General features: G+C 39.5%; 1 protein-coding gene across 1 annotated transcript; it reads right to left on the minus strand.

Annotated features, from left to right (window-relative positions):
* Positions 1-2,189: 2,189 nt before the first annotated feature.
* On the minus strand, positions 2,190-16,469 carry PERP (p53 apoptosis effector related to PMP22). The gene is made up of 3 exons (XM_086316605.1): positions 16,225-16,469; positions 5,893-6,033; positions 2,190-3,758 (listed from the first exon to the last, which is right to left on the minus strand). Exons 1-3 carry the CDS (start codon positions 16,409-16,411, stop codon positions 3,532-3,534), a joined length of 555 nt encoding a protein of 184 aa, XP_086172731.1. The 5' UTR covers positions 16,412-16,469; the 3' UTR covers positions 2,190-3,531.
* Between the last annotated feature and the right edge of the window lie 5,537 nt (positions 16,470-22,006).

Here is a 22,006-nt window from a genome sequence, read left to right on the forward strand (position 1 = left end):
CAGGTATATATCCCTCTTTAATTATGGATTTATTCCCTCTGGCACCTGTTTACTATTCTACATTTTTTTTTTCTATCCTGGTCAGAAGTGATTATTTAATAGACAGTTCATTCTACCATCTTGAATCAGAAGCTCCCTAAAATACAAATAAATATTTGCTTCTAGGCTTCAGGATTACTTATGCTCATAATAAGAATCTAGAGGCACTTATTTAGTAGATCTTCCAATGAAAAGAATATCCTTTGATTTTCAATTAAAGAAAAAAAATCCATCACAATATTAAGAAAATGTTAATCATTTGTCTCTAGTTACGGAAATCAACTTGAAAAAACACACCAAAAAATAGCATCACTTAATCCCTTTTCCTTTTCCCAAGAATATGTGAGTAAATCAACAAATGAGGAGCAACACAAACAAACACACCAAATCAGAGAATTTTGAAAGAAAAAGGATCATAGCAATAATCTTACAGACGAGGTTGAGGCATGAGGGGTGGTAAACTACTCAAGCTATGAATTCCAGCATAGCTAACAAAAGCCAGCAGTGGGATGAAACTAAAATATGCCCTTTTCAGGTATTCTTAGGAAAACAAGTCGTCAGCATCTGTGTTTATTATATTAACAGGACTGTCAGCAGGAGCTTGTAGCAAAAAATCAACCTAAGTTATTATGACTATATTTTTCCATTCTTTTCATTACCTTAAGAAAAGAAAACCTATCAAATCTTAATGTCAGTCCTGCAGTGTATGATTTTGAAGCTAAAAGTAATTACACTCCATAGTTACCCTGTGTGACAACTGAAAAGTCCCTGACACATTACCCTTTTGTTACAGTCAATGGTAAAAGGCACTTGGCGTATCTGATTACTTCTAGTGTGAGCATGAGATAATTGTTTGGGAACCTAGAACTGCTTGTTTAATGGGTGGAGATTCAGTATAATAATTACAGGGCCAGAAACCAGTTCAGCTTGATCATGGGAAATCTCATTCAGTACATTTCTAGTCTTGAGATGGCTTCTCAAATTCTCTATTCCTCTCTGGAATTCCCTAGAATTCTCCTGCTCTGTTTATAACATAAAGGTTTCTGTCCTAATGAATGTGAACTAAGAAGGAATGGAGGGTCTCTACACTGGAACAAGGCTGAAAGAAGTGGCACATTTTAAGTAAAGTAATAATGTTTCTTCTGTCACAGACATTTCTTTTCTGTTGAAATGTCTGTTAATACAGACCATGGATTCCAGGAAGCTGTAATTTTTCCTAAATGTGCATCACTAGGATCTAGTGTGTTACTTATTAAGGAGAGAAAGAAGGAAGCTGGTTGGGAACAAAATCCAAAGATAAGAGTGCTTGCTTTAGAGAGGGCCTGTATCTGAGTCATTTTCATGTCTAATGAGAGATCCAGTTTCTGAATCTCTAGATATCCATTATCTTTGTAAATGGATCAAATAGTTAATTTGATCATTTCAAACCTTGTCATAGATTTTTTTTAACTTTTGGTGTAAAGAATCACCCAGACCAAATTCTTGTAGTCTTGTGGTCAAATTTATGAAACGATCACCTTAAACTTTGAAAACCATAGAAGAAAAAGTCACTGCCAGTGGCTGACAGAAGCACTAAGAAAAAATATCCTCCTCCCACCCTGCTACTTGGAAACCCTTCTTCACATTTATATATAATAGAGTAGAATTCACCTATGAGCCATCATGGGGAAAAAAAAAAAACAACCAGAAAATGGAAGATGGACAAGAGAAAAGAAGTAAAGAGACTGCTTGTGGTCCCATGACCTGAGTAGAAGAAGATTCCATCTCAAGCAGGAAGCTGTGCCACAGAAGACAGGAGAACCATCAGCGAAACCACACTAATGTTCGGTGTATCTGGACCTACCCAGAGGCTCTTGGTCCATTCCCTCTGATGGCAGCGCTGGATAAATACTGTTTGATATTGGTGTCCTAGGTATTGGTCATTGAGGAAGTAGTTTAGAGAGTAAACTACTAGAATCCATTAAAATTCATCCAAAATTGTGGGGTTTTTTAATGTTCATTTTAAAACTTGAAAATGATAAAAGCAACTTTTCACTTTATCCAATGTCCTTACTACCCCGCTCAAAACATCTTTTACAAATTCCCTTCCCCCAGATTTGGGGGAATGAGGGGAGAAGCAAAACCAAAAAAACTGCAAACTAGAAACAAGATAAGATCACCTGGTTTATTGAGAAAAGTTCATAATAAAACTGCAACTGCTATTTTTACAACTTACAAAATAATTTGATATATAAAATGAATTGGTTTTCATTATGTAAGTACTAATAGTAAAAAAATAATAATATTCCATGTGATATATCATATTTGCAAGTCAGAGAAATCCCACATTCCTGAATTATCCTGTTAAACGTTTTACATCAGATATTTTTAATCTGTTTACCAAGGGAAACCAGGTTTTTAACCATATTTAAGTTTTTGCTTACAGTTGCAATCTATCAGAAGCTGTGTCTACATGATTAGAACCTGATCAAGCCAAAGATGAAAAATTCAAGCCATGTCTTCTCTTTAGGCTGTTTAATGTTACTTTTGTGATGGGAATGGCCCTCCTAATGCTTTACTGAACAACCTACTACTTAAAGGTCATAATGAATTAGACCAGTCCATTTTTTCATCCAGTCTACTCTGGTCTAGAGCATATAGACACCAAAGAGCACAGAATTACTAGTAGCTTTCTACCACACCCCCACCCTATGAACCACTTTAAAAGAGAAAATTTCATCTTAAGATTTCACTGCTTAAGGAGGCCATACTACTGCAACAGGTTTTGGCCATGAAAGAATACTTTCCTAGATGTCATATTAAGTTAATGGAAAGCTTAGCCCCAAATCAATTATTCATGATATTCATTAGAAATTCTCACAAATGACATGCATTTAGGAGCCAATTTTGTTTCTCTGAATAGCCAAAGGCTGGAAAAAAATTTTTTTTGCGTTTCTTTTAGAATATTTAGTCACTGACGATTTTTACCAGTATCTTCTTCTCCTCAGTCCTTAATAGACCCAATCCATTCCATCTGGGAAAAACAGAAACCTAACCAGATTTACTCAAATCTTTGAAGCCTTCTCATTTTTACCTTATAAATTATGTGGTTACTTTCATACTCATATTCTTTTACAAATGCAATATCAATGGTATTGCTAGATATAAGGAAACATTGGCATATTAGTATTGAGTTGGCCAAAAAGTGAGTTCAGGTTTTCCCATCAGTCTTATGGGCAAGCCTGAATGAACCTTCTAGCCAACTTAATAATCAGGTAATTAATTAAAAGAAGTAAGTCTTACTTAACACTACAAAACATATATAAAAAAGATGAATATGAAACTATAACACCATTTAAGAAACACTTTCCCAAGATTATTTTAGCATTTTGACCATAGTTTAATGATATGAACATTGTCCCCAAAACAGGTTCAAAGTATTCCGGGGGAAAACAGTTTCTTTCTCTGGAATCTATCTCAGCAGCAGTGATGTTCTTCTGCTCATTCCCCACCTTAGGCAGATGTGTAGAAGTACCTGGGCTTGGCATTGCCCAGCAGGTCATCTTCATAGTTGGGGAGGCAACAGAAGAAGAAGGCACAGCCGATCAGGATAATAGTGGCTGCCCACCCGAAGCCATAGGCCCAGTTATAGATGTAAGTGACAGCAGGGTTGAGGTGAAGGTTAAAGGTCTGAGTGTACTTCACAGGGTAAATTACCAGGGAGATGATCTGGAACACAGCTAAAAGGAAGGAAAAAAAAATCCCAAGTATGAATGCATGGTAACTACAGATTAATTCCTCTTCCTCAACATTTTTGCCTTAAAATTAAGTGTTAAATCCACCTAAATAATGCTGATAAAAGGGGCTGGGAGAATCTAGTTAATCATGAGCCAAAAAAGATAGTTGAATACTTTGTGTCAGAGATACCTGGCACTGAGCAGAATACTGAATATATGAAATACAGACAGAATATTAGAGAATCATTCCATAGTACCTGTGTAAGCATTATATATACTAAAGTAAAAATTGCTAAACTGTGGTGTGCAATAGAAAGAAGAGGGTAGAGAAGAGCCTATTTTTTTTCATCTTAGCATTTCCTGTGCCAAACATTTAATATTTCAGTGGTAGCAAAAATAATATATATATACACATGTGTGTGCAAACACATACAGAGTTAGAACTCAATACTGACATTTGATAACATACTTTTGGAATATTCATTCAATAAATGAATGACTAAATGAAACAATGAACCAATGCTATGAATGATCAATGGGAGAATCAGTAGAAAAGCCTGCAGAGGAAGGGAAATTTGAAGAATAAATAGAAATGAAGAGATGGAGGGCAGGAAGAAGACCATTCCAGGCTAGGAGAATAAAAGTAAAAGAAGAGAATAATCACAGTGCTTTGAAAAAGTGAAAGGGAAGATACAGGCAGGGAAACATGTCAAAAAGATTTCTAAACTCTTAATATAAGAGTCACATTGTTACAATTATTATTAATCATGCATTAACATTTTAAATTGCTTAAAAATAAAAGGAGCTTTATTAGATTACTTTGTAGTCTTTTTCAATGAACATGCATAATTCTATAAAGCACTAATGAGTATACACATGCTATGCTGTGCCATAAGCTATGCCAAAAGACCCTGATGCGGGGAAAGACTGAGGCAGGAGGAGAAGGGGATGACAGAGGTTGAGACGGTTGGATGGCACCATTGACTCAATGGACATGAGTTTGAGCAAACTCTGGGAGATAGTGAAGGACAGGGAAGCTTAGCATGCTGCAGTTCATGGGGTTGCAAAGAGTCTGACATGACTGAGCGACTGAACACAATGCTATGCCATGCACTTTTTAACTTAGTATTTCATGTGTGCATTGCCATGACTTAAGGTATGAGCAAATTTTAGCTCTGTGACACTCAGACGCTGCTCTTCACAGAGGGACCAGTAAGTTGGCTGTGCTTCCAGGAGTATGTCCAGGAGTGGATAGTTCTCACCACCACTTTCCTTTCACCTTAATTTTTTTCTACTAGCTCCACAGATTTATTCTTAACTAGTTTTCTGTTTCTTTTTTTTTTTTTAAAGAAAAGCTAGTTTTTCCATTTCTTTTTTTTAATCACTAGAAAGGCTATAGATGTTTCCATATCTTGACTTGTTGCTTCTGTTTCCCAACTTAAAATGTTCTCCTTTGGCAACTCCTGAAGGGCAACCTTGGTGCGGATCACCATTTCTCTGCTTCTTGTCTACTTAAAATAGCAAACTTTCACTGGTTAAGCCTGTCATTTAGTGCAAATCATTGTGTCCTACACTAAAGGAACACTTTTCTGCATTTTTCTCTAATATGTGCCATAATACATGTAAAATATAGTTATTTACCCATTTTGTTTCATCACATGGTTTAGATCAATTTCTACAAAATCTAAATTGCAGAGGACCCTTCCATGATACACCACATCCTAAGACTGCAAAACTTCTTCACCAAGTGCAATGGTTCAGGGACATTTCAATCCCCTAAGCATGCAGCTCATGGCAGGCCAGTCTGGGACCACCATGGAGACTGCCCTTCCAGGGGCGACACAGCCCTGGCCCCTCGGGGAGCAGGGACTCGAGGTCATCTATGAGAGACAACCGCAGATAGAGTGACAACCTTCCTCACTTGGGTGAGGGACCTGGAACTGGAACGCTATCTCAGGCAGAAGAGGAAAGGGATCAAGATCTTAAAGCACATCCTCTGTTACTTCTGCCTTTGGGGACGCATTTTCTGAGAGCAGATCAGAAACTGTGCTGTCAGGGATCTTCACTGTGGCTTGGACATTACTATATCGATGTTCACTGCAGATAGGAATGAAGAATTGCTGGCGCACAGTCTTACCAGCCAGGGCCAGGAGGCCTCCGATCACTCTCAGGAAGACAAGCATTTGGGGTCCACAGAGGGCAAAGAAGGAGAGGATGAAGCAGATCACCAGGATGATGAAACCGCAGAGCAGCATAGCGGCGGCTGCCCTTCCCCAAGCTACAAGGAAAAACAAACGGTCATTAATACGACAGACATTGCCAAATTTAAAAATTACTTAACAAAGCATCAACAGTTTTTTTTTCTTTTTAATAATTATATTTGGGTGGAAGAACAGTTTTTCTTTCAATAATACTTAAACGTCTCCATATTTTAAGGGAAGAATAGGCGATTCGTAGGTAGGACATTAATATAGTGATATACAGTAATGCCTTACCCCTCTGTTTGGGGGCAAATGTTTATACCTCCAAAATGAAAGGTAGACATCATTAAACTGTATCTCATTTAATAAGTGAATAAATTGGCCATGTAAACAGGTATATTTAAAAGATTAACTCAAGTTCTAATCCAGTACAACCCAATAAACAACATTTTTGGTATTGAACAATCCAAGTTATAATCTCTTCAGGAACTGTTTCAATTACCTTTAAAAGGATCATTGTTTTGTATTAAGATTTGGTTCCATGAAAAAATAATTTTTGAAAACCGAGTACCTATGCCGAGGCAGAGATGTGAAATAAAACAACTTAATTGTAAAGTAGGTATGATTGTTATACAAGTTTAGGTACAAACAACCTTTCTAAATTTTTGCATAAATTTTTTCTGAAGTATTCAGAATTTGTTGCACAATAATTCTCAGTTATTGACATGTACCCTAAAAACAATCGGGATGAGATGGAAATTGAGTTCTGGTTTCAAAGATGGATGTGGGCAGCTCCAGCCCTGGCTCATTCTGCTCTGCGCCTACAGGAAGAGAAAAGCCATGACTTCCCAGCTAAGGATTCCAGCCAATCACTCTTCCTGTTCAACCTGCACCAATTTGTAAAATCTCTTTCCCACACAACTTTCTCTCCAGAGGTAGTAACTGACATGTATGAAGTAATCACTCTGTGCCAGGCATGGAGCTAAGGACCTGCCATGGTTTAACTCTCTGAATTCTCAGGATAACTCTTCAAGGTTCACATTCTGTTATTATTTCTATTTTAGAAGTGAGATTACACTGAGGCTTGGAGAGTCCAGATAACCTGCCTACAGTCACAGAGCTGGCAGCCAAGTCTGATTTCTAGCCTGTCTGAAGCCAGAATATGACTCTTTTTTTCTTTGGGGATACGATTTACATGCTAGAAAATTCATCCATTTAAAGTGTACAATTCAGTGGTTTTTACTATATTTACAGGGTTATGCAGCCATCACCATTTACAATTCCAAAACTTTTCATCACTCCAAAAAGAAACCCCATGACCATTAGCAGTCACCTCCCCCTCCCTTCTTCCTTCAGCTTCCAACAACCGCTAATCTACTTTCTGTCTCTATAAATTTGTATAACCTGTACAGTGCTTATAAACGGAGGTATAGTTTAATACTATGTGGCCTTTGGGACTGTCCTGTGCTTTCACTTAGCATGTTTTCAAGGTTCATCCGTATTGTAGCAGCATGGATCAGGACTTCATTTGTTTTTATGACCAATAATTATTCTACTGTATGGAGAGCCCACATTATGTCTGTCCACTCATTCATTAATGAATGAACATGCACCCTTAACCTGTTTTTCTTTATTGAATTTGAAAAGGAGAGTTGCATGCACCTCAGTGCTGGTCCTACTCCAACTTGAATACAGCTTGGCTGGCAAACATACCCTCACTTGATTTTGGTCACTAGACTGGTCAACGGTAGACAAACCAAACGACTAGCAGAAAGAACAAAGGCTTGGGAACCCTGTTTATACCCCGCCTCTACTACCATTAGGGCTTCCCAGGTGGTGCTAGTGGTAAAGAACCTGCCTGTCAATGCAGGTGACGTAAGAGACATAGATTTGATCTCTGGGTCAGGAAGATCCCCTGCAGGAGGGTACAGCAACCCACTCCAGTATTTTTGCCTGGAAATCCTCATGGACAGAAGAAGCTGGTGGACTACAGGCCATGGGATCACAAAAAGTCAGACACAAATGAGTGACTAACTTTCACTTTCTTTCAAGTAGAAGACACATGCTCATTTTTTTTTTTTTTTTTTACATGCTCAAATATTATGTTTTCACACAAATGACCCTTTAGTGGCACTGTCAGGGGCATGACAGTCCATGAGTGGGTCCAGTTTTGTTTATAATTTTTACTACTTTCTTCTAAGTCCTGCTCTTTCTGTGAGATCAATAGGAGATTTTAGGACCAAGGTAAAAAGAAATGTTTTATTTTAAAAGCAACATAGATAAAGCCAGAATGTGAAATTGAGTAATTAATTCTCTTTTTTCACTTTTGCCTTGTCCTTTGGGTAAGGTAACTTTCCAGAGAAGAGAAGCCATCTTTGGAAAGAACAGCTAAGACCATCTCTAAGTCTACACCATAGACCACTGACACAAAACCATCAGTGGTGCTTATAGAAAAGATGGCTTCCTGTGTGTCCCTCCAGACACACTGAATCACAGTTGAAAAGATAGTGCCCAGGAATCTGCATCTTACTAGTGTTTCTTTACTAATATACTAAAGTTTGAGAACAACTAAGATAGATGATTAATCTTCTTATAAGAACAGCTGTTGCATTGCCAGAAAGGAGCATGCAACTTTCAGTATGTGACCCACTGCCAATTACAGTCTCATTTCTATAGATTTTTTTCATGGCTACTGCCAATCATTAAATTCAATTAAATACAATCATTAAATTCAAATAAGCAGACACTGATTTTTCCTTTTAAGTTGAATTCACAGGTTTGTAACTGTTCAGTGAAAAGGCAGTACATCTGTATATGCACACAGAGGAATACAAGCATTATGAAGATCAATTGTACAGTAGAATGTGAGTGTTCAATAAAAACAGAAAAAAAATCCTAACAGGGAACATATTTAATAATCAAACTTTGACAATTACAGATTAAGGTTTTTAAACTATAGCTAAATAATGTATGATATTGCCTAAAGAGTAATATCAATCATTTTACCTGTTTGAGGAAAATTAATACAAAGTTAAATTATTGCTATTACTACTTCCTCTGACACTATAGCTGTAATTTACATTTAGTTTCAGGTACTTGAAAGAAATTAAAGAAATAGTAAGCGAATTCACCTAAAACCAACAGGTGAATGTAAAGATAAACAGATCATTTTAATAACTCTTTCTATGCTATGTTAAATCAACTCAATTAGCGTCTTGCTTATTTAAAATGCTGAGTCTGAGAGAAATCAAAATGGACACTTCAGTAACATTTTGTCTGGAGAAAGGCTGCCTTGGAAGTAGAACATGTAAAACTTGCTCCTTGTAGCGTGGAAACACCCACAGTGAATCACTTAACTATAATTTGAGATATAAATCTTAACACGGTTTTGAAGGTCCTGACGGATGGATAACAAGGAAGGCAATCTGCTCTCATGTTAATGACTATTTTGTTGTAAGATGGTGAGATGGACCCTATCAGATCTGAGCAGGGTCCTCCTGCTCAGATTTAGACTTACATGTAGACTTACAACATGGCAATTTTCCAAGACATACACTTTAAAAAGTTAAGTCTATAGGCTAAGTACCTTTGGTCTCCCTTAATTACCCAGAATGAGCCTAATATTCCCAAATTTACCAAACCCTTTTGAGAACTATTTATATTTTATATTATACCTTGATCTAAATTATACCTATTTACCAGCCCCAATGAAAAAAACATCACTTTTTAAAACTTGTCCTAAAGCTACTTCTTTCATGATTCAACAGATGTTCCTCAGTTCTTCAAAGACAATCCATCTTCATCTATTCTGAATATAACTCTGTCCTTCATTAATATTTTATATAGTAAATTTTATTGCCTTTCCTAATCTGTATTTTATTGGCATTTGTTACATCCATACTAAAATTTGAGAACAACTTAGATGATTGATCTCCTTATAAAGATAGATTGCAGCACTGCCAAAAAGAAGCATGTAAGTTTCATGAGAAATGAGACTACTATCAACTGTAGTCTCATTTCTATAGTTTATTTTTTTCATGGTTACTGTCAATCATTAAATTCAATTAAATACAATCATTAAATTCAAATAAGCAGAATCTGTGTGTGTGTGTGTGTGCAGGGGTTGGGGAAGTTGTCAGTTACCTTTCTCTGAATTGAGACCACAATAGCATGCTGTATTTCAGGTAAACAGAGTTTCTATGCAGGAATTTTGTTTGTTTGTTTTCTTAGAGGAGGACAAATTTGGTGTTTCATATGTATTCATAATTTATTCTGTCATAAGTTTATTTTCTAAATACCACTTGGAGAAATTCATGTTATCAAAGAAACCAACAATATTATAAATCCACTTTTAAATAAGATTCATTAAAGATCCATTTAGGTGAAGAATGGCTTATCAAATTTTGCTATTTCTTGCAAAGATTCAACATTAAATCAACAATGGAAACCATTCGCTGATCACTAATGAAATTCTGAGTTTTTTCTAGGAAATCTTTTTAAATTTTTTGTATGAGGAAGAATGCTGTATCTTTTTCCAGAGATTATATACTAAAATACGACATTACAAGGCAAACACAGCCGGGAAAAGACCAATAAGATCAACTGATAAGAAAAGAGCAATAAAAAAAAAAAAGAGCAATAAAAGTAAAATAAGTAAATACCTCGAACATCAAGCTAGAAATCATAAATCAAACTTAAGTTTGTGGAAAAGAAAAAAAAAATTTTATTTTAAGACAAGGAGAGCACTACTACTATTGTGGGTGATATTTTGGAGACTGTCATGACTTTTTCACCCCAAATTAGTATTTCTTTTAATGGATTTGCTGCATTCTTCAGGAGTTTTACATGTGGGCACCAAATATTGAGGTTTCCTTAGTGGCTCAGTAATAAAAAATCGGCCTGCAATGCAGGAAGCATGGGTTCTATCTCTGGGTCAGGAAGATCCCCTGGAGGAGGGCATAGCAATCCACTCCAGTATTCTCGCCTGGCGAATCCCATGGACTGAGGAGCCTGGCAGGCTAGAGCCCATAGGATGGCAAAGAGCTGGACATGACTGAAGCGACTGGGCAGAGCACACAGCAACAAATGTTGACCGGAACCTACTGTGGCCTAGCCCCTTACTCAAACTGTCACCCAACTGGAGGACGGCTCCTTTCCAGAACAAAAGATTCATCTATGAACAAGACAGAAAACCCTACCTAGTGAATCTGAGATTTTGTCCGATTTCTTTCTATTGCTTCTATAAAGTTCTTAATGTCATACACAAGCAGAACTGGAAACTGGATAAGACCAAAATTAAAAATATAAAAAGATGCTACCTACAAATAAACATAAGCTGGGTGGATGATAATTTCAAAAAGACTGTTGCCTATTCATTGAGGAGACTCGCAGTAATACAGACCAGTGCTTCTGAAACTTAAAAGTGCTGATGAATCAGTCACCTGGGGACCGAGTTAAAATACAGATTCCAATTCAGTAGATGGGCCTAAGATACTGAGTGTCCAATAACCTCCCCAATAATGCAGATGCTGATGGTCTACGACACATTAGTAGTAAAAATCTAGAGGATAACTCAGAACAGACCTCCAAATAAATCGGCATAGGAAGAGCAATCCTGCAAGGTTTGGAGGCAGGAAAGGAATGGCTTAAAGGAAGAATGGTGGGGGCGGGGGTTACTGGGGGAGGGGGGGATTCCACGGTAGGTGTGAGATTCTTTACATTCTCCACATTCCCACTCCCCTAAACTGAGCCAGATGATAACTCTTGCCTATTGGTCTTTGCAGAACTCCTTTACCATCTTCTTTTAAAGTCTGAGTGGGGAAACTATCCTACACAGGAAGATGGGAAAATACAGGAAATTGTGTATGAACTCAGAAAAGGTAACTAGCAGCAAATCTGGGATCTACCCTTAAATGTTTGAAAATCTGTCTGCTGTTAGAAGGCTAAAAAGGAGAATTTACAGAAAAGCACATCAGGTCTTGTCAGCGTTAAGAGAGGTACTTTTTTTTTTAATTGAAGGATAATTGCTTTACAATGTTGTATTGGTTTCTGCCATACAACAATGCAAATAAGCCATAATTATATATATACATTCCGTACCTCTTCAGCCTCCCTCGCCCCTCCCATCCCACCCTTCTAGGTCATCAGAGTACCAGGCTGGGCTCCTTGTGTTATATAGCACTGCCACTAAGAGAGGTACTTTTAAACAAACAAGCATGGTGGAGAGAGTTAAGTTGCTGAACAAAGGGTGAAAGCTCAGATCAATCACAGGGGATGCTGACGGGCAGGCTTTGGAGAAATCTCGAGTAGGCGCGCTCTTCGTCCCTCCCAATTCTGACAGTCTAGGAGTCTGTGCCCATTTATAGGGAGAAAAGACAAATTAGGTCACTAAAAAGGAATTGAGGCTCTCTGGTAGTTATTGCTAAGCACAGCAAATGTGGAGTAAACTGGGCAAGATCACTGGTTCCTAGATGTCTAGATTTTATAAATCAACACATATATAAAATCATGAAAATCACCTGAGTGTCCAACTTTTTATTTTACCATATAAGAATATGAACACATGCCCATAAAAGATTAATCTATCTACTAATGCCTAATTTCATAAGCCACAAGAATATAATCTCAAAATGAAATCCTTTAAGTTGAATTTAACCCAGTGAACACGTTAACTTCGTACTTATTTTTCTCATTTTCCATACTTTGAAAAGCCATAGGGCTAAATTACCTAAAACTATTTCCTATAATAATCTGATTCTTTGTCTTAAGGCTGATTTCATGTTTAAAAAAAAAAACTTTCAATGTGGTATCATTGGTAAAAATGAGGCTCTGCCCTTCGGAGTTCAGATCAAAGACAAAGGCTCTCCCTTGCTGCCACTCAGACTTTGCCACTGTCGTTCTTGGAGCATAAATTCATCTTTCTTATCCCAGTAACTGATCCATAAACTTAACTCCATAACTATCCACCCTGAATGAGTCAGAGCTTGCTTAGGACTTGAAATCTACATCTCTGAAGTTGAAAATATCCTCCTGATCTACTCTTTCTTAGAACTGGAAAAGAAGGTGCCAGCAATGCAAAAATATCATCTGTGAACATGGATTCAAATTTAATTTTGCATTTTCTTTATACATGAAATTTGAATGACTGTTTCAGCATTTAAATCTAGATTTTTCTTTTCTTTTTTTGAGGATTAGAAACCTTGATTTAAAAAAAAAAATTCAAACAAGTATGTGTATTTATTTAGTTGTTGTTGTTTAGCTGCTAAATTGTATCTGTCTCTTTTGCAAACCCATGGACTGTAGCCTCCCAGGCTGCTCTGTCCAAGGGATTTCCCAGGCAAGAATACTGGAGTGAAAAAAAAGAATACTGGAGTGTGTTGCCATTTCCTTCTCCAGGAGATCTTCTGGGCTGAACCCTCCTCTTCTGCATTGCAGGCAGATTTTTTATCACTGAGCCACCAGGGAAGCCCCATTTAGTTGTAACTATTGTGAAAAAGAAAATGTTCAGTGTTTAATTCCGTTTACTGATTAGGAAAAATGAAGTGGATACATCATTTTTTTTAAAACTGTTAATGACAGTGAAGAATATAACATTCTGCTTTTTACATAATTCTGAGGAACTATTTACCTTTATGAAAAAAAGCCTATATTATTTAGTATTATTGCCGATACCTACCAGTAACAACCTAGGCCTTTAACACCAAAATAAATCAATGTTATAAATATCAGCAAATAAAAGTGATAGTGAAGCACTTTGTAAATACAAAGGTATATTTTCTTAAGTGTTACAATGGTAAACCACAAGATTTTTTAGTACATGGCAAGAAATTTTTAAAAAGTGGAGGTACTTACTTAATTCTTTATACTGAGATATTTTAATTAGAGCCATCAACCTTACTCTTCGTCATGTTTGTACATACGTGGGAGTATGTGTAAACTGCTCACTGTATTTTAGATAAAGTATGACCTCATGTGAATGCATTTTTTTCGGCAAGGACTTACTGAAGCTATCTGAAAATCTCAAGAGTTCAGACTCCTAGATAATTGACCTAAAGTGTAGAAATACACAATTTCTATACCTGTGAGGCAAAACTAGACAACAGTCCCTGGCAGGAAATGGAGTGGAAGTATAATAATCATTCTAACCATCTTTGACATCAGTAGCCTGGGATGGACCTCTTGTGGTGAATTCATAGCTATTTTCTTCTTCCCACGGTCACCTGTTGACAGAGGATGCTGGGTGCATCACTTGATTCTAGGGCTTGAGCAAAAGTTGCGTTTATCACATTCTTGGCACTTGGTTATCTTTGCAAAGGTCAGGAATAATTAAAATGGAATGTGAAGGCTACCACCACCCACTTGTGAAAATCACAAAGACAGTACTAGATTCCTCAAGACTCACTTGGAAAAGCGCACTTTTCCAAAGACCAATTTCTGTATCAAATTGAAACATCAACTATTCACTGGATCTGTACTTTCTTTACAATTAAAAAAAGTTAATGCTTGAGACTCCTGTCTAATTAAAAAATTAGAAAACAGAAATAGAACCTGCCTATTCCCTTCTTTATAAAAAGCACTCAATCAGCCTGAGGTTAAAAGTGCCACACCCTAAGAAGGTGAGTTCATCTTGCAAGTCTAGAAGAATTAAAAACTGCATTGTGCCTGTTTCACAAGAGGGCTGTGGTCACAGCCAGAGCCTTGCAGGCCAGATCATGTCCCAGCAATAGTGCTGATCTAGGCTCTGCCTGCACCCTTCTCCTGACTGGCGCACTAATCTTAATTCACATGCCCAGCATCGCTGATTATTCATTCGTTGGGTCTGTATTAGTCTTTGAAGTGAGACATGAAGACCAAAGTCTGTTTAAAAACACACCTGTTTTAAGCAGGCCTGCTAAATCCCCTATAAGATACTGAACCTGACTGCATTTTAACCAAATATACAGACATGTTATTTCAAAGAAATTAACTCACTTCGAAAACCTAAGAGACTTGTGGGTAATACAAACCATGCCAGGTGGGCTGTTTGTGCTTTAAGAGAGGAAAAACACAGACTTTAAGGAAAGTAGGAATTTCATTTAGTCTTTACATTTACCTCCTGACAAGGGCCATGCCTCCTTTGTGGGTGGGGGATGGGGGATGGGGTGGGTTCCATGTGGGAACTTCCAAGTAATTCCACAGTGGATAAGATAAAGCACCAAGCCCCTGATACAGGGCCTCAAGATAAACAGAATTTGGTTTGAAGCCCTGGGCCAGTTTAGGGGTAGAGGGCAAGTCAAAGGCCCTACCAGAGAATGGGGGGGGGGAAGCAGGATAGCTTTCTTTCTGTTTAAAACTATTAAACTCAGTTGGTAAGGCCCCATTCAGTAGTACCTGGCTTTAAGCTTCTGATTACGCTCCTACTTAAACCCTCTTTTCTCAGACCCCACACACGTCGCTAATTACAATAGACCCCAGCAGTTCTTCCCACCTACCAGTAAGCTGGGGGCGGTACCAGCCCAGGGCAAATTCCGCTCCGGTCCTGTCAGCTAACTAGTAGGCAGGAAATCCCTCCACACTGGAAAAAGACAAACCTCTATCTACAGTATTTTAAATTTGTCACCTCCGTTTCATTTCACTAGTGTAGAAGATGTGTTTCCTTTTTAGATATCAAATCGAACTGAAATAAAGTTTTCTAAACAGCAATGCCGGACTTGAGCCACACTCTCCCTCTAACAAGAATTACCCTGCAGCGTTAAACACTGCAATATCTACTGAAATTATCACTGCTAAAACTTTGACAGAAAAGGTTTTTGTTTTGTTTTATTTTTTAAAGGAAGAAGAGCTTTCTCTTAGTTCAAGTTTAGTAATATAGCGAATAAAGGTGCGCACTTTTAATACTTGTATTTTAAGCATAAGAAGAAGCAGAGGAGGAGGCCACGAAATGGGAATAAATTTCAGTAGGTATCCAAGAAAATATACTTTGTTCGTTGTATTTACTCATCAAACCCTTTTCAAATGGCGGAGATCACCTTTTGCTGTACGAATAAATGTAGTTTGAATTAGGGTCACTGTCGTCCAGTGTCGAGCCTGGGTTTTGGCCACCCAAGGCTGCTACTGCTTGATTTTGTACGGGTTCGATGTATGGACCCAGGCCCTGAAGAGATTTTTGTTGAATCACCCATTAGCCCCCCGACCCTGTTTAGTCCCCTAGAGCGACTTCCACACTCCCTGGGCGCCGGCGCTTGCCCCAGCCGCCGCCCGGTGGACTTCACGGAGGTGGCGGCACTCACCATACGTCATGAGGCTGTCGCAGACTTCTAGTAAACAATGCCACCACAGCGAGGACGTCTGGCTGTCATCGCTCGACTGCAGCCAGCCGCGGCCGGCCAGCGCGATGATGTCAAAGACGATGGCGCTAAGCAGTAGCAGCGGCAGGATCCACCTGCAGCGCTCGCAGGCCAGGCCGCAGCGCAGCATCTCGACGGCGGCGGCGGGGAGGAGAGCAGCGCGCGAGGCTCGGACACCGGCGGAGAGTGGCCCTCGAGCGCGGGCAGCGCGACAAAAGGGAAGAGGCCGCGAGGAGGCGGCTCTTGGAGGACGCGGCTCGGGGCTGGCAGCCGGGGCGCGGCGCCCGCCCCACCTAGATTCCGGTGACTCAGAGCGCGCCGCCCGGACCTGTTCTGCCGGCCGGCCAGGGCGCGCGCTGGGGAGGCGGGGCCGGGCTCAGGTTACGGCGGGTGTGGGTGAGCCTAACCCTGCCTGCGAGCGGCCTGGAGCCTCGGGGAGCCACAGTCTCGTCTCCTCCTCTCACTTGGTCCCCTCACATCCAACGCTTTTCTTCTCAGTGCTTCAAGGTGTACACATTTTAATCTGCGCATCACCAGTTATGTATTCAACCCCTGAAGTCGGATCGTGGTCTGATTTTCAGTAATACTGTATTTAAGTTTCCAGCCATTTGAGATGAGCGTTCAAACTGTACATGGGTCATTGTCGCACTCCGTTTGAGCGCGTGTTTGAGCACGTGTACCGAACCGAGCACTCGGTCCCTTACCCTCCCCCAAGAGTTTCCCTGGTAATCCTAAGGGCTTCCCTCGTAGCTCAGATGGCAAAGAATCTGCCTGCAACGCAGGAGACCGGGGTTTGATCCCTGGATGGGGAAGATCCCCTGGAGAAGGAAATGGCAACCCACTCCAGTATTCTAGAGTCGAATACGACTGAGCGACTCACGCGCGAGCACACACACACACACACAGCCGCACTTTCTTTGAGTGCGTGTACCCAACCGAGGACCCTGTCCCTGACCCTCCCCCGCAGAGGTGGGCATTTCCTGTTGAGCTCCACCTTTGTACCTTGTACCTCAGCTGCTTCAGACTCATAACTGTTTACATCCCCGCCTTCTCCACTCGGGTGCCAACTCTTTGACAGAGAGACCTTGTTTTAATGATCTGTGTATCCCTGGTGCCGGCCCTGTACCTGGTCTTACAGGGAGCACGGTAAACATTTTATTCCCAAACACACTGAAATTAACAAATGCTAGTTTCACGTGGTGGAGAAGGAAATGGCAACCCACTCCAGTACTCTTGCCTGGAAAATCCCACGGACGAAGCCTGGTAGGCTACATACAGTCCATGGGGTCGCAAAGAGTCCGACACGACTGAGCGACTTCACTTCACTCACTTCATACTTTATCACTGGAGAAGGAAATGGCAACCCACTCCAGTATTCTTGCTTGGAGAATCCCATGGACCTGGGAGCCTGGCGGGCCGTGGTCCATGGGGTCGCAGAGAGTCGGACACGACTGAAGTGACTGAGCAAGAGAGAGTTTCAGTCTTGGAAGCGCTTCAACTGCTTCTCCAGATAAATTCAGGTCATCTTGGCTGCCATCCATGCCTTAGCCCAGATCTCTACTTAGACCCCTTTACATCTACCCTTTTCATTTACTATTTTGAGGTTTCTCCAAACAAAAACTGCATGTCAGCGTGCAACCACTGCATGCTAAACCACTAAAGTCCCAACTCCGGTGTCCTGACTCTGCTTCCATCACCACTATAGCTCCTCAGGTGTGGCTAGCAGGATGAGGTGGCAGCTGGGAGTGGTACTGAGGAGAAATAAGTTCTCAGTATCTGCACAACCCCTCCTTGGGCAAATCATGAAGAATAGCCAATGAGGGTCTCACCTTGTACCTCCAAATAGATATTTCGAATCTCTTTTCTTTTTATTGAATATTTACAATATTAGTTTCAGGTGTACAGCATCAGTCAGTCAGTTCAGTCGCTCAGTCATGTCCGACTCTTTGCGGCCCCATGAATCCCAGCGCGCCAGGCCTCCCTGTCCATCACCAACTCCCGGAGTTCACTCAGACTCACGTCCATTGAGTTGGTGATGCCATCCAGCCATCTCATCCTCTGTCATCCCCTTCTCCTCTTGCCCCCAATCCCTCCCAGCATCAGAGTCTTTTCCAATGAGTCAACTCTTCGCATGAGGTGGCCAAAGTACTGGAGTTTCAGCTTTAGCATCAGTCCTTCCAAAGAAATCCCAGGGCTGATCTCCTTTAGGATGGACTGGCTGGATTTCCTTGCAGTCTAAAGGACTCTCAAGAGTATTCTCCAACACCACAGTTCAAAAGCATCAATTCTTCGGCGTTCAGCCTTCTTCACAGTCCAACTCTCACATCCATACATGACCACTGGAAAAACCATAGCCTTGACTAGATGGACCTTTGTTGGCAAAGTAATGTCTCTGCTTTTGAATATGCTATCTAGGTTGGTCATAACTTACAGGGATTCAATATTTTTATAGCTCTCAATATGCCAGCAAATTTGGAAAACTCAACAGTGGCCACAGAACTGGAAAAGGTCAGTTTTCATTCCAATCCTAAAGAAAGGCAATGCCAAAGAATGTTCAAACTATCGCACAATTGCACTTGATTCACCTGCTAACAAAATAATGCTCAAAATCCTCCAAGCTAGGCTTCAACAGTACATGAATCGAGAACTTCCAGGTGTATAAGCTGGATTTACAAAAGGCAGAGGAACCAAAGATAAAATTGCCAACATCTGTTGGATCATAGAAAAAGCAAGAAAGTTCCATAAAAATGCCTATTTCTGCTTCATTGACTATGTTAAAATCTTTGTGTGGATCACAGCACACTGTGGAAAATTCTTAAAGAGATGGGAATACCAGACTACTTTACTTGCCTCCTGAGAAACCTATATGCAGGTCAAGAAGCAACAGTTAGAACCTGACATGGAACAATAGACTGGTTCCAAATTGGGAAAGGAGTACATCAAGGCTGTATATGGTCAACCTGCTTATTTAACTTATATGCAAAGTACATCATGCAAAATGCCAGGCTGGATGAACCATGAGCTGAAATCAAGATTGCCAGGAGAAATATTAATAACCTCAGATATGCAGATCTCACCACCCTAATGGCAGAAAGTGAAGAGGAACTAAAGAGCCTATTGATGAAAGTGAAAGAGCAGAGTGAAAAAGTTGGCTTAAAACTCAACATTCAAAAAACGAAAATCATGGCATCCAGTCCCATCACTTCATGGCAGATAGATGGGGAAACAATGAAAACTGTGACAGACTTTATTTTCTTGGGTTCCAAAATCACTGCATATGGTGACTGCAGCCATGAAATTAAAAGACACTTGTTCCTTGGAAGAAAAGCTATGACCAACCTAGACAGCATGTTAAAAAGCAGAGACATTACTTTGCCAACAAAGGTCCATCTAGTCAAAGCTATGGTTTTTCCAGTAATCATGTTACAAATGTGAAAGTTGGACCATAAAGAAGGCTGAGCACCAAAGAATTGATGCTTTTGAACAGTGGTGCTGGAGAAGACTCTTGAGAGTCCCTTGGACAGCAAGGAGATCAAACCAGTCAATCCTATAGGAAATCAGTTGTCCTGACTATTCCCTAGAAGGACTGATGCTGAAGCTGAAGCTCCAATACTTGGGCTACCTGATGCAAATAGCTGACCCATCGGAAAAGACCCTGATGCTGGGAAAGATTGAGGGCAGGAGAAGGGGATGACAGAGGATAAGATGGTAGGACAGCATCATTGACTCAATGGACATGAGTTTGAGCAAACTCCAGGAGATACCGAAGGACAGGGAAGCCTGGCATGTGGCAGTCCATGGAGTCGCAGAGTCAGGCACAACTGAGTGACTGAACAACAGTACTCCATTTAAAAATATTATAAAATATTGCCTATATTCCCTGTGCTGTACAATATATCCTTATAGTGTATTTATTTTATACATAGAAGTTTGTGCCTCTTAATTCCCTGTCCCTATTTTGCCCCTCTCCCTTCCCACTGGTAACCACTTATTTCTTCTCTGCATTTCTGAGTGTTTCTGTTTTACTTTATTCATTCATTCATTCCTTTTTTTTTTTTTAGATTCCACACATAGGTTATAATATACAGTATTTGTCTTTCTCTGACTTATTTCACTGAGCATAATACCCTCTAAGTTCATCCATGTTGTTACAAATGGCAAAATTTCATTTTTAAACAATATCCCATTGTATATATAGAGAGAGACATATGTGTGCATATATATATTAGCATATATATATCACATCTTTATTCACCTGCTGATGGATAGTGATGTTGCTTTCATATTTTGGTTATTGTAAGTAATGCTGCTGTGAACATTAGGGTGCATGTATCTGTTTGAATTAGTGTGTTCCTTTTCTTCAGATATATTCCCGGGAGTGGAATTGCTGGATCATATGATAGTTCTATTTTTAGTTTTTTAAGGAACCTCTATGTACTGTTTTCCATAGTGGCTACAGCAATTTACATTTCCACCAACAGTGTACTAGGGTTCTGTTCTGCACATCCTCACAAACCTTTGCTGTCTATGGGTTTTTTTTTTTTTTTTGATGAAGACATTCTTTTCTGACAGGGGTAAGGAAATATCTCATTGTAGGTTTGATTTGCATTTCTCACATGTGAATTCCATACTTTTTCCATTTAAAATTAAAGAAGTGGAAAATACATATCAGTGTTTAAATTTAGTCTCCTGTATTTCAGTTTGGTATCCTCAATAGAAACAAAATACTGTTTTGCATTATGCAGTTCTCTGTGGCAATTTTTGAGGATGAATAAAATAAAATTACTGAGCAAATATCTGAAGCCACCTGAAATAATTTCTCCAGCCTTCATTTTACATAAACCAGATTCACATATTTTCATTAAAGGCAAATATTTTCACTTTCAAGGGGGTATTCTGCTGAGAGTTAACTGCATACCCTGTAGACTGTAAGGAAAATGTTCTCATTTTTCAAAAGTAGTGAAAATATTTGTTTTATTAGCTGTATAATAAATTTATGAGGAATAATCATTTTCTTACCAATCAAAATACTGATTATGAGCAGATTTCAGGCAAACTGAGTATTTCTTTGGTGTTTTAACCTCTTCGAATAATTTTGGACTAGATATAACTTCTTTCTCTTGTTTCATTAGATTTGAGGAAAAGAGCCATTAATGCTGAAGTGAAAGCAAGTAAAGTAGCTCCTCAGAATTTATGGAAGAGACCCAAATTGACGCTGGTTTTTTCCAACAATAACGTACCTCACACATGATTCCCAGACTGTGGAACCAGATAGCTCAAGTGCAGATCCTTTCTCACACTTGCTGTGTGACACTGGGCCACTTCTTCAGCTTCAGTTTCCTCATCCATAAAACGTGCTTCAGTTTCCTTCACCCTACAGCATTGTTGTTGTTGTTGTTCAGTTGCTCAGTCGTGTTCAACTCTTTGTGACCCCATGGACTACAGCACACCAGGCTTCCCTGTCCTTCACAATCTCCCAGAGCTTGCTCAAACTCATGTTCATCGAGTTGGTGATGCCATCTAACCATCTCATCCTCTGTTGTCCCCTTCTCCCCCTGCCTGCAATCTTTCCCAGCATCAGGATCTCATTGTAATAAAAATCAAAAGAGGTGGTATATATAAAATGCTCAGAATAATGCCTGCATATAGTAAGTCATGACAAAAGAGTTGCTGGGGATGATGATGATAATAATTTTCATATAGGTTTTCCACTTTAATTAGATTG

Source organism: Bos grunniens, chromosome 9, assembly GCF_055505025.1.
Source record: "Bos grunniens cultivar Pamir isolate PY7600 chromosome 9, Bosgru_T2T1.0, whole genome shotgun sequence".
Classification (NCBI taxonomy): domain Eukaryota; kingdom Metazoa; phylum Chordata; class Mammalia; order Artiodactyla; family Bovidae; genus Bos; species Bos grunniens.

What these genes read in the sequence shown, in the direction of transcription:
- PERP (XM_086316605.1), bottom strand. Translation starts at nt 16,411, where the DNA reads ATGCTGCGCTGCGGCCTGGCCTGCGAGCGCTGCAGGTGGATCCTGCCG. An exon ending in CGACAGCCTCATGACGTATG is followed by an intron (nt 6,034 to 16,224) that starts GTGAGTGCCGCC and finishes TTTTCCTTGTAG; the next exon opens with CTTGGGGAAGGGCAGCCGCC. An exon ending in AGGCCTCCTGGCCCTGGCTG is followed by an intron (nt 3,759 to 5,892) that starts GTAAGACTGTGC and finishes CCTTCCTTTTAG; the next exon opens with CTGTGTTCCAGATCATCTCC.